General features: G+C 57.7%; 2 protein-coding genes across 2 annotated transcripts in view; both read right to left on the bottom strand.

The window, feature by feature from the left end:
* LOC104385848 (glutamine synthetase-like) overlaps positions 1-45 on the bottom strand; it is a gene marked incomplete at its 3' end in the record, with an annotated part of 10,019 nt that extends 9,974 nt beyond the window's left edge. The window contains exon 1 of the mRNA XM_009994347.1: positions 33-45. Within this exon, the coding sequence (XP_009992649.1) occupies positions 33-45 (13 nt within the window). The remainder of the gene's footprint in view (positions 1-32) is intronic.
* A 9,499-nt stretch (positions 46-9,544) lies between these two features.
* On the bottom strand, positions 9,545-10,468 carry LOC104385847 (P2Y purinoceptor 2-like). Its single transcript, XM_009994346.1, has one exon. It carries the CDS (start codon positions 10,466-10,468, stop codon positions 9,545-9,547), a length of 924 nt encoding a protein of 307 aa, XP_009992648.1.
* Between the last annotated feature and the right edge of the window lie 1,657 nt (positions 10,469-12,125).

Below are 12,125 nucleotides of genomic sequence, written 5' to 3'. Positions count from 1 at the left end.
CTTTTCTGGTTTGTCTTGGGATCCCATCTTACCTTGGGATCCCATCCTGCCTCACCACAGCCCAGATCCAGCCACTTCTAGGGCATCAGCTCTGCCTTCCACTAATAATCATAGAATCCCAGAGTGGTTTGAGTTGGAAGGGACCTTAAAGATCATCCAGATCCACCCCCCTGCATGGGCAGGGACACCTCCCACCAGCCCAGGCTGCTCCAAGCCCCATCCAACCTGCCCTTCAACACTGCCAGGGATGGGGCAGCCACAGCTTCTCTGGGCACCCTGGGCCAGGCTCTCACCACCCTCAGAGTGAAAAATTTCCTCCTCATGTCTCACCTAAACCTTCCCTTTTCCAGTTTTAATCCATCCCCCCTTGTCCCCTCACTACAAGCCCACACTGAACACGATGCACACCTGCATCCTCCAGCCTCTTGCAAAACACTTCATCCCCCAAATCAGCCTCAGCTGATGTGCTCCAGGCTCTGTGCAATCAGCAGGGTCTTGCTGCTCCCTGGGCACTGGGTACAGCAAACATTAACCACCAGGCACCAGGAGCCAGTGAGCAGCCCAAGGTCAGTGGTCAGAGGGGCTGAAGGCAGGAAGGGAACCCTTCCTGTCCTTGTAGCAGTAAAAGGTCACAGATTAAATCTCCAGAGGACTTTGCAGATCATGTGGAGCTGCAGCACAACACCGAAGGGCTTCTTGAGATAAAGGACAGCAGGAAGAAGAGCCCGTTCCTGGTTTGTTGCTACAGCACAACCCAAACTTCTCCTCTGCCTTGGTACCCACGGGGATCACCCAGCAGCTGCATGTGGTGTCAGGGGACACAGTGGGGCTGTTCCCTTCCCCAGCACTTCTTTCTGGGGTGAGGACCATCAAGTTCCAGGCAGTGATGCCCAGAGACCTCTCCTGGGGAGACCTGGCCAAAGCCTAAATGCTTGTGAGTTTTTAGCTCTCTGACTTTGAGCCTTTATCAGCCCGAGCACTTCCCAGCCTTGCCAAGATACACCAAAGATGGTATTAAAGCCTTTGTTTGAATAATAATAAAAGCTTTAGCGAATTTTCCAGGGTTGAAAAACTTGAGTGACCTGAGATGCTTCACCAAGAAGGGGTTAAACACAGATCAACTTACCTCCTGGGGCGATTTTTAACACCTTCACCCCAGCTACCAGCAGGGCAGGGGTTTGGGGCTGGGCTGTCAGATCCCTCCTGCCTGGGAGGAATCACCCCCGGGCACAGGAGAAAGCAGATTAAACCCTGAAAGCACCTCCTGGAGCACAGAGCCCCAGGAAAGAACATTTCCTCTCCCCCAGGTCCTTGGTCCAAACAACCGTGGTGGTTTTGCCTCCTGCCCAAACTGTTTGGTGGGGAGATTAGAGGGGAGGCAAAGAGCAGGGTCGGCCCGTGGGAGCCCAGCACAAACACCATAAAGGGATTAGAAGGGCAAAGGGGGGGAAAATGTGGGATGCAGGTGGGAATTTTCCTGTGTGCATGGCAGGGGGTGAGGCAGCTTCTGTAGGGGAGGAAAATGCTGAGAGGAAAGGCTGGTGGGCCCAGAGGGGCTGCAGCACCTGGCTGGGATGCTGGGGATGCTGCTGGGTGCTGGGGATGCTGCTGGGATGCTGGGGATGCTGCTGGGATGCTGGGGATGCTGCTGGGATGCTGCTGGGTGCTGGGGATGCTGCTGGGTGCTGGGGATGCTGGGGATGCTGCTGGGCTGCTGGGGAGGTCAGTTATCAATTGATCTAAGTACAAACCTTTAAGACAACACTGGGACCTGGCAGGAGGTGGCCAAGGTGGGTCAGGTCTGTGCTGAAGGGTTTAGCAGAGACCACCCAGCACCGTGGGCAGGGCAGGCTGTGCTGTCATTTCCCTGGTCCCAAACCACTTTTTCCTGCAAAACAGCTGAACTGACAGTTTCTCTTTACATTTAAAACATATTTAAGCAGCAGCAAATCTCTTTATGTCTAGATGTTTGGACCCAAACCACTTTCTCTTCACTCCAGCAGCACTGCAGTGCCTTCTTCTGTCCACACACAGAGATAAATGCAGATACATTATCCTTCATGATGCCTGTCAGGCCAGAACATGCCTGGGGAACCCACAGTCCCAACTGGAGCAGCCCTTTGGTGGCCACCAAAGGGTCCAACCCCTGCCCCTCAAGTGAAGCTGGATCCTCCCACACAGACTCATCCCACCCCTTTCCCCATTCCCATGGCAAAACCAGCACCAGGAGAGCTCAGCCAACACACCTACCCTGAGGGAACCTCAGGAGACTCCAAACCATGGTTTTCCTCCTCTTTTCCCCTGGAAGAGCTTCAACCCACTGGTGCCTGCAGGTGCAGCAGAGTCCAGGCAGGGGAAGCCCATGGGCAGGGGCTCTCCCTGGGTGGGATGGAGGCTTCAAACCCTGCTCTGAACCAGGCAAGGAGGGGTTTCAGTGCTGCCCCTCAACCTCTATGCACACACAAGGGGATGTTTTGATCCAGGGCAAGTGTAGCTGCCTCTCCACATTCCTAGCCAGAGACCAAGCACTGATGCTGGAGCAGCTCCGTGCCAAGGGGGTGAAGCTTTGACCTTCCTCGTGCCACCTGGGGCTGGTTTTGGCAGCTCCTTGCTGGGCTGGTTTGGGAGGACACCTTCCCACATTCCCCATCTCTCCCTGGCAGCCTGTGTGGGAAAGGAGGTCACCTCTCAGCAGCAGAGAGGCAACACCTTTTGCAACAACTGACTTTGAGGAGGGAGGAACTTGCTCAAGAAACTGCAGAGAAACCCCCGTGGTGGAGCCAGGACCCTCCTGGCCCTGGTGGGACCTGCCCAGAAGAGCCCCAGCTCCTCCAGAGCACAGAGTGTGCACAGGGGCTGTTTGCAGGAAACTCTTATGCATTATTTTGGAGACTATTTTCAGTTCCAGGTGTAGTGTGTGTGTTGGTCAGGGTGAGGATGCCCTCAAAAGGCAGCAGAAAGGGGCACAGGAGCTGCCCTCAGCACCCTCATCCTGAGCATCCCTGCTCCTCCAGCCCACACACAGAATAAAGCCCAGGCAGAAACCCCAAGGAGTCTCCTCCCCCTGCAAAGTTTTTGTTCAAATTTACTTTTTTAATCCTCTGGCAGTCACCTCAGCCTGTAGGAAAGAGACTGAGGGAGGGGGATGGGGGGGGACACGTGGCAGGTGCAAAACCTGGGGAAGCCAAAGCAAAATGGGCTGATGTTCCAGCCAAGAAGCTACAACCTGCATCTTGCAGGAAAAGCAGCACATTAGGGCTCAGCACAAGCAGGAACCCAAACCCCATCAGATTAGAATGGCCAGGCCAAGTTTCAGCTGGATCTACCCCTGGGTCACACACACAGCCCAGAGTTGGGGGAGAAAGAGCTGTCCAAGGAGCCAGAACCCAGGGCTGCCCTGGTCTTGGGGCAGGTGGTGGGGCCAGGACACCCCCAGGGCTCCTTGGCATGGAGAAGAACCAACTTCCTTGTGAGCTCTGCCCAGATGGATCCAGTGTCCTATGACTCCTGGGGGGGAAAGTTCCTTCCCATCTCTTTAGAGCAAGAACCCAGGAGTCAGAGCTCCCCGTGCTGCAGCTGGGAGCCCCATCCCATGGGGTGTCTCCCAGCTCTTCCTGCAGCTCCTTGCTTCGAGGGCAGGACCAAAGGTCCCCTTTTCACCCTGTGAAATCCCTCCCTGGCCCCAACCTCCCTCCTGGGACACGAACCTGGAGGGAATTTTCCACCAACAGCAAAACAAACAAAAAAAATCTCAAATCCCATCAAACCCCCTGTAACAGCCAAGTGCAAAGGCTCCCCAGGAGCAGCAAAACCAGCACCAAAACAAGCACCAGAAAGATAAGCTGCCATTTCCAGCCCTTGGGATTACAGGCACCAGCAGGCACTGCACCCCAGCAGGACCCAGCTTCCTCACCCAGCTGGTTTCCCAGCCCTTATCCTGTTTGGCAACCCCAGCTCTTACACAAATGCACCAGCTTTTTCACTTCCCTCACTGCTCACAGCAGCCCAGCCCTTCAAACCAGCCTGGCTTTGTTTGCTGGAGTCATGAGTTGTTGGGGTGGTTTTTATTCCAAAGGGGAGGAGGCTCTTTGGTTGGTGGGTTTTTGTTGTGTCAGTGTTTACCCCCAAATGGTGCTTTTTTTCCTCTCTGCAGAAGCAGAGGGGAAGTTTCTTGGTCAAACCAGCATCACAGGCACATGGGAATCCCCTCCAGCCCCTCTTTGTTCACAGCCCAGGGGTAGCTCTGGGCACACTGGTGGTGCCCAGGGAGACACCCCAGCAGAGCATTAGGGTTTGGAGCTGGCACATCAGCCCCAGCATCACCAGTGCCATGTGGGAACAGCTGGAGCAGCAGCTGCAGCCAGGAAGGGGCCTTTGCTGAGCATGAGGCACCCAGAGGGCACAAAGGAATGGGAATTTTTGGCATTTCCCCCCCCACACCTCACAGCCTCAGAGGTGACCTCCAGCTGCTTGTGTGTGCACCAGGGACACACAGAACAGGACTAACAGGTGGGAGCAGGAGAGGGGCCCCAGGGCCCTGCAGCCAATGGACCCCCCTGCAAGAGGCAGCTTTGGCACAGGGAGGGAAACTGAGGCACAGCAGCTGGGCTGCCAGCACCACCAGCTGCTCCAAACTGCCCCAGGACCTGCAGGGGTTCATCATCTGTCCCTGTTTTTAAGCAGATCCAGGTGCCCAGGGACCACCAGCACCTGGGGAGGAGGATGATGCTGGGGCAGAGGAGCTGGGGGAGGGGGACAGGGACAGCACCTTGGGGTCCCTCCCCCTCCTGCTGCTGTGACTGAGCCCCTGCCCCTCACCCCAAGGCTGGGGACACGTGGCAGGAAAGACACAGCCCTGTCCTGACACCCACCCAGAGCAGGGGGGATGATGACAGGGGGGTGAAAGGGAGGTCCCAGCCACCCTCCCTGCCCCTGGCTCTGCAGGGACCAGCCCTGCCCCAGAGCAGCCCAGCACAGCCCTGTCCCACTTGGCCTGGGGACAGGGGCACACCCAGAGCAAGGGTGACTTCTGCATCCCTGACCTGCAGCTGGAAGGGCATGAGCTCCTCAGCTAGTTGGGCTGAAGGCAACTCCTGCTCAGCATGTCCTGGCCAGGGTGAGCAGCAGGGGTGGCAGCACCAGGGCAGCTTTCAGGGTGCAGAAGGTTCCTCACGAGGACTGAGGACAGACCCAGGGCTGCTTCAGCCTCCCAGGGGCCAAGCAGGAGGAAGAGGAGGGTGGCCCAGAGCCAGGAGGCAGGAACCAGGGCAGCTGGAGGAAGGGCCATGTCCCCCACCCAGCAGTGGCAGCATCATCCTTCCTCCTTGGGGGGCTTCCACCTCCCCAGAACATAGAGTCAGAGACTGGTTTGGGTTAGAAAGGACCTTAAAGATCATCCAGTCCCACCCCTGCATGGGCAGGGACACCTCCCAGCAGCCCAGGCTGCTCCAAGCCCCATCCAACCTGCCCTTCAACACTGCCAGGGATGGGGCAGCCACAGCTTCCCTGGGCAACCTGGGCCAGGCTCTCACCACCCTCACAGCAAAGAATTCCCTCCTTAATGTCACCTCAATCTCCTCTTTTCCAGTTTAAAACCAACACCCCCTGTCCTTGTCCCAAGCCCCTCCCCAGCTTTCCTGGAGCCCCTTCAGGCACTGGAAGCTGCTCTAAGGTCTCCCTGGAGCCTTCTCTTCTCCAGGCTGAACACCCCAACTCTCCCAGCCTGCCTGATGAGCCCCAGTTCAGAGTGACCCCCAGCCCATGGGACCCCCCCAGGGATGCACACCCTGAGCCAGGGGAGACTCGTGGCCCCACGATGGGTTTGCACCCCTGGGCAGGGTGAAACCCATTCCCAGCAGCACCACAGGCCCCCCTCCACCCCCTGGAGGTGTTTGCTCACACTTGTCCCAGCTTTGGGCAGGAGGGAGAGGAGATGGAAGGGAGGTGGGACAGGAGCAGCCACAGCCCCAGCAGAGCTGGAGCAGCCACAGCCCCACACCAGAAGAGCCTGGAAAACCCACCACACCTTGGGGGAACCCACAGGCTGTGGCATCACCACTGGTGGGATCCCCCCCCGAGATGTGACCCCCCCCCCCAGTGGCTGGAGTGAAGTGGCATCATCCTGAGGAAGGGACACTCCATGGCCACCAACATGTGCAACCAAGCCTGGGAGGGAACCATTGCCAGGGCTCCAAGTCCTGCAAGACCAACAGGGGAAGGTGAACCCTGGATGGGGACCCTCCCTCTGGCCCCTCACCCAGGTGCCACCCACGTCCCACCCCTTGGCAGCCTCACCAGCATCTCCCTGGGAAGAGACCTTGGAGCATCAGGGTGGCTGGAGGCAGGAGCCAGCACCTCCCTGGGGAGCTCAACCATCATCTGCAGCCAGTGCTGGGACACTCACCCTGGGCAGGACAGTGCCAGGGCCCTGGGTACTGCTGGCTGACCCCCAGCTGCACCCCCTGTGACCCTCCCCACATCTCCCACCTCCACAGAAAGCCAAAAATCACACCTTGTCTGACCCTTACCAGGCAGGTCCTGGTGCTCACAGCAAGGGTGATGTGGCAGAGCTGGTCCCAGGAGAGGAACCAGTGGGGCTTAGTGCCCTGGGGAAGCACCTCCCCCCTCCAGCTGTGCAGGATGATCACCCTCCATCCCACACCCACACCTTCCCCAGGAGCAGGCTCAGACATTTGGGATTGGGGAATGGCTTGGGATGGGATCTGGACTCCCAACCCCAAAGGTTTCCCAGAGGGAAGGTCTCCCAGAAGGTCTCCCAGAGGCAGAACTGCCACCCCCTGCTCTCCATGCTCAGGATGGGTGACAATCTTCACCTGATGAGGGCAGGGAGGGAAACTGAGGCACAGCATGATGGGGCCTTGCAGCCAGCTGGAGGAGGTGCTGGGGCCATGGTGATGCTTCATGATTCTCCTCCAGAGGAAGTCCAGAGGAGGTCACAAAGATGATCCAGGGGCTGGAGCAGCTCTGCTCTGGAGCCAGGCTGGGAGAGTTGGGTTGTTCAGCCTGAAGAGAAGGCTCCAGGGAGACCTTAGAGCAGCTTCCAGTGCCTGAAGGGGCTCCAGGAAAGCTGGGGAGGGGCTTGGGACAAGGGCAGGGAGGGAGAGGACAAGGGGGATTGATGAAAACTAGGAGAGGGAGATTTAGATGAGTCATTAGGTGTAAATTCTTTGCTGTGAGGGTGGTGAGAGCCTGGCCCAGGTTGCCCAGGGAAGCTGTGGCTGCCCCATCCCTGGCAGTGTTGAAGGGCAGGTTGGATGGGGCTTGGAGCAACCTGGGCTGGTGGGAGGAGTCCCTGCCCATGCAGGGGGGTTGGGACTGGATGATCTTTCAGGCCCCTTCCAACCCAAGCCAGTCTGGGATTCTATGGCTCTGTTTGCTGGGTACATTAGAGCAGCCCCTCCAAGCTGCCCTCCTGCTGCACCAGGAGCCTCACGACCACCCCAGCCCCTGCTGGTGCTGCTGGCAGGATGGGTGCTGGGAAAGGCACCCACACCCCTCCTGGGAGCAGGGCACAGATTCCTCACCCACCACACCTGCCCTGAGGGAAGGATCTGGCAGCCCCCAGGTGCTTCACCAATAGCCAAGGTGCCCAAACCCAAACTGAAGTTGAGCCCTTGGAAGCAAAACCTTGATGAACCTTCCAAGTGCAGCCCAGCTCCTCACAGGAGATGAAGACTTTCTCCCTTTTGTCCTGATAGCAGCACTTACTGCAGTGTTCTCCAGAAAACCCAGAGGAAACCAAGGTCTCTGCATCTGCCTTTGCTGATGCAAAGAGCAAATTCCAGCTGTTGGTAACTGCTGGTTTTCCATGGAAAGAGGAGAGACAGAAAAGGGAAGGAAAGGTTGACCCAGACCATTTGAGAAGACAGGGAAGTGGAACAGGGATCCTGTGTCATGCTCATGAGTTTGCAGTGAAGCCTAAAAACAGAACCTGGATCTCCAAGCTCTTGCCTTAACTGGGAGAGCATCTCCTGTGTCTGGCCCTGGCTCTTGCCTTTGCCCCTTTCCCACGGGCTGCAACACCAACCACATGCAACCTGCTCAGAGGGGCATCTGCCTTTATCCTGCACAGCCCCACTTGGCTGGGACTGTTTCACACAGAGGTGGGTCCAGGCAGGGAAGGGTTGGACCTCACAGCCTCGAGATGTCCTGCTTTGCACCTCACTTTCCCTTGTGAAACTCCAGTTTGATGCTCGTGCAACCAGTGCCCCCAGCACTGCCCTCTGGCATCCCCCAGGTGAGACACAAGAGCCTCTCTTACCCTGCCCCAAATTATCATGTTTTTGAAAGTTATTCTGCATTTCAATCTGTAGAAACCCTGGCCAGTCCAAGAAATGCTGCTTCCCACAGTTCCCTCTCCTCTGTCTTGGTCAACCCAGCTCCCAGCTCACTGGTTTTATCCCCAGGAGCTCAGTCTCTTCCATTCCCTCTTCCCCAGCAGCAGAGAGTGGCCACTTCCCACCTCCTGGAAGGAGAACCCACTTGTCCCAGGGCTGTTGAGCTCCCATCTCCAGAGGCCAGTGGAGGAAGGAGAAGACCATGAGGCTGGTTCCTTGGCACAAGGTGAAGGGATCACTGCAAGGCAGCAGGCAGGGCTCTGGCCCTGCTCACCTCCAGCTCCACGTGAACCAGGCAATGGGCTCTGCATTTAGTCTCCAGGTTTCTGTGTCCTTCACCCAGACTCTTCCAAGAGGCCTTGTTCTTCCCTGGCTGCCACCCAGAGCAGGATGGAGGCAGCTCCTTGCAGGCTTTCAAACCAGTGTTCCTGAGGCTAAGGCTGGACTCCTGCTTCTCAGGACTTTCCAACAGACTGAATTTGAGATTCCTACCAGGCTGATAAAGCCCCTTTCCCCATTCATGCCTCTCCCTCCTGCCCTGCTCACCCACGACACACTTGCCACCTTTTCCTTCCATCTGCAAAGGGCCAACTGATGGTCAGAGGGTCTGCGGTCCCAGCACAAGGGCACTGGGATTGCCTCCAGGGCTGGGGAGCTGCCCACTGCTGGGTGGCCAAGGGACAAGCAGGTGCCTGGATGTGGGTCAGTTTTCCCTGTGCCAGGGTGCTGGACACAGACTTGTGCCCTCCTTGGCTCCCACAGCCCCTGCTCCTGAGGGAAAAGGAAAAGCAGAACATTCATGGGCAGGAAATTCAGGGCAGTTTTCACTGGCTTCTCTCATGCTTTATTATTTTAGGCGTAAACTCTTCCCTTGCTTCTCCCTTGCACCCAGCAGGGTCTGGCCACTTCAGCAATGTAAAGAAGTCCACGTTTGGGAGATCCAGCCCTTGGGGAACTGGCAGGACTGGTGGTAGTTGGAGCTTCCAGAGCTCAGGGAGTCCCTGCCCACGAGAACAAGCCCTGAGGTGACACTGCAGGAGCTCAGAGAAGCCCTGACCCTCCTGCAGTGCTCTGGGGACCTGGGACAGGAGAGCACAGCAGGAGGAGAAGCTTGGGGTCTGGATCCTCAGCAGCCCCCCCGTGGGATCTCCTGGGAAGGTCTAGGGTGGCTTCTTGGCCTTTCAGACTCACTTGGTGCCCCAGCGTTTGCGGAAGGATTCGGCAAAGCTCCTCTTGAACTTGTCATTAGCAAACACATAAATCAGGGGGTCCAGGCAGCTGTTGGCCATGGTGACCACCCAGCTGCTGTAGTAGGCAACTTCAACTCGGTGCAAGAGCTTGCAAGACATACCAAAGTACTTCCCAGTGACAGCAATGGTCCTGAAGATGTGCAGGGGGGCAAAGCAGACAGCAAAAATCACCGGAGAGACTGTTAGCATCTGCAGAGACCTGCTCTTCATCTTCTGCCCTCTGAAGCTTTTCTTGGCTGCTTTGGCAATGGCAGCTCCCAGCAGAGCTCCAAAGGTCAAGTAAACAGCAAAGGGGAGGAGGAAAGAGAGGACAACCAAGCCCATGTTGTAGAAGAAGTAAACAGAGGACAACTCGGACTGGTGAATGTTTAGGCAGGTGGCTGAGCCATTCATCGCTGACGTCTTGAGGAGGAAGAAGACAGGCAGCCCTTGGGCAAAGAGGACGAGCCAGACAAACAGGCAGAGCTTTCTCAAGAAGCTCCTCTCCTTCCAGAGGGACCTGCTCTTGTACCTCACCACCACAAAGTACCGCTGGATGCAGATGAGCGTCAGGAAGTAGATGCTGCTGTAGGTGTGGGTGCTCTGCAGGAAGGCTTCCACCTGGCACAGAAACTGCCCAAAGGGCCACTGGTAGCCCAGGCTGAGGTAGGAGATCCTGAAGGGAGCGACAGGGATGGCCAGGATGTCTCCCAGGACCAGGCTGAACTGCAGGATCATGCCCGGGTCCCAGTGCTTGATGCGGCAGCAGAAGACCCAGCAGCTGGTGCCGTTGAGCAGGACACAGCCCAGCAGGAGCAGGGTCCCCAGGGCAGGGATGCTGGGGTGCAGCCCCTGGGACACGCAGCCCGTGCTGATGTTCATGGAAGGGGGGGGAGGCCCAGCTGCTGTGAGTGCTGAGGGGAAGGCTCTGTGCTGCCTTGCAGGGCCTGGGGGGGCAAAGGGAAACCAGCAAAGCCCCCCAAGCCCGTCGCCTGAAGGCTGAGCTGGGCCAGGGGCAGCAGGGATGGAGCAGCAGAGGCAGGATTCCAGGAGAGCTCTGAGCCTGAGGAGCTGTGGCCAAAGGCTGGCCACTGTCTCCCCCAGCCTGCACAGGAGGACACTTGGCAGGTGCAAGGGGCCAAGTCTTGCTTTTCACAATGGAACGAAACAGCCTGGTGGGAATCAGACCCTCCCTTGGGCTTCCTCTGGTTGTTCTGCAAAGGAAACAGAAAGGACTTGAAAGGATCTGCAGAAGCAGCTTACGTGTTCTCTGCTACTGGCAGGGGAAGGTGAAAGAGATGATGCTGTTCCTGCCTGGCTCCAAAAGCCTTTGCATTTAAAATCACTCGTGAGACCCCAGCATCACCTACACCACCATTATCACAGCCAGTTCTGTCCAGCAAGTGGCTTCACCAACCTCTGCTCCTCCCTGCACCTTGCTCAGCTCCACCGAAGCTCCTCCTGCTGTCCCACCCAGCAGGACACCCTGCTGGGCAGGAGCTGCTGCTGTTAATTCACAGCCTGGTGAGGGTGCCTGGGCTGAAGCCCCTCTCCCCTGGAGGGAAGGGCATGGGAAGGGGAGGTGGCTGCTGCTGCTCCTCCACCCACACCAGCCCTGGTGGCACCAAGAGCTGGGAGGCTGGTTGGGAGCACAGCCTCCCCCAGAGCTGCTCTCTCCACTGATCACCATCACAACCACAGGGTGACCCACCTTTGTGCCAGGCTCCTGTTGGCAGGAGAGCCCTGGGGTGAGGCTGCTGTGGCAGCACCAAGTGCCTGCAAGGCCCCCAGCCCTGTCCCTGGGTGGGACCAGTGGTAAAACATATCCCTGGTCATTTGGGAGCCTCCCAGGGTGTCTGGTTGATCCTGAAATCCCACACTTGTGCTTATGTTTAAGCACCTGGGTTTACCTCCTGGCTCTCACCTCCCACTCTGCTCCCCAGCATCTCCCCAGGATGCTCGTGGACACTTGGGGATCATGGCTCCATGTAATGGGCCATTTCCAGGCTCCCTGCCCAACACCACATCCCCAGGGATGGGGCAGGATGGCTCCTGGCCAGCACCTGCCTGGGGACACCCCTGGGGACACCACGGGCTCAAGGGTGTCCTGTGGCTGATGCAGTTTTAGACAGAGGCACCTCTGGTCTCTCCTGCACCTTCCTGGGTGCTCCAGGGTGGTGAGGAATGAACCTGGTGTGAGCAGCTCAGGAGGGTCCAAGTCCTCAGCAGGACTTGCCCAGGCCTGGCTGAAACAGGGTCCAGATTCCTCCTCCTTAGTCCTTAACTCCCATTTTAGTAAAGCCAGGAAACTAACCCGGGGGGGTCAGGGAATTTGTAGGGTTATTAGCTAAAGAGCAGCCTCTCCCCCAGAGGAGCCCAGGGCACTGCAGGCTCTTCCTTGCACCAACCCTTTGCTTACCTCTGCCTGTCCCTGGGCTTTGCTTTCCAACCAATCCCCCAGGAACTGACCCCAAGGCAGGGATTTCTGGCTGCCAAGGGACAAGCAGCTCCTTTCTTCCCCACCCAAAGCAGAACTGCT

Source organism: Chaetura pelagica, unplaced genomic scaffold (genome assembly GCF_000747805.2).
Source record: "Chaetura pelagica isolate M959 unplaced genomic scaffold, ChaPel_1.0 scaffold132, whole genome shotgun sequence".
In the NCBI taxonomy this organism is placed as follows: domain Eukaryota; kingdom Metazoa; phylum Chordata; class Aves; order Apodiformes; family Apodidae; genus Chaetura; species Chaetura pelagica.
This window is presented reverse-complemented; position numbering and strand designations above follow the sequence as displayed.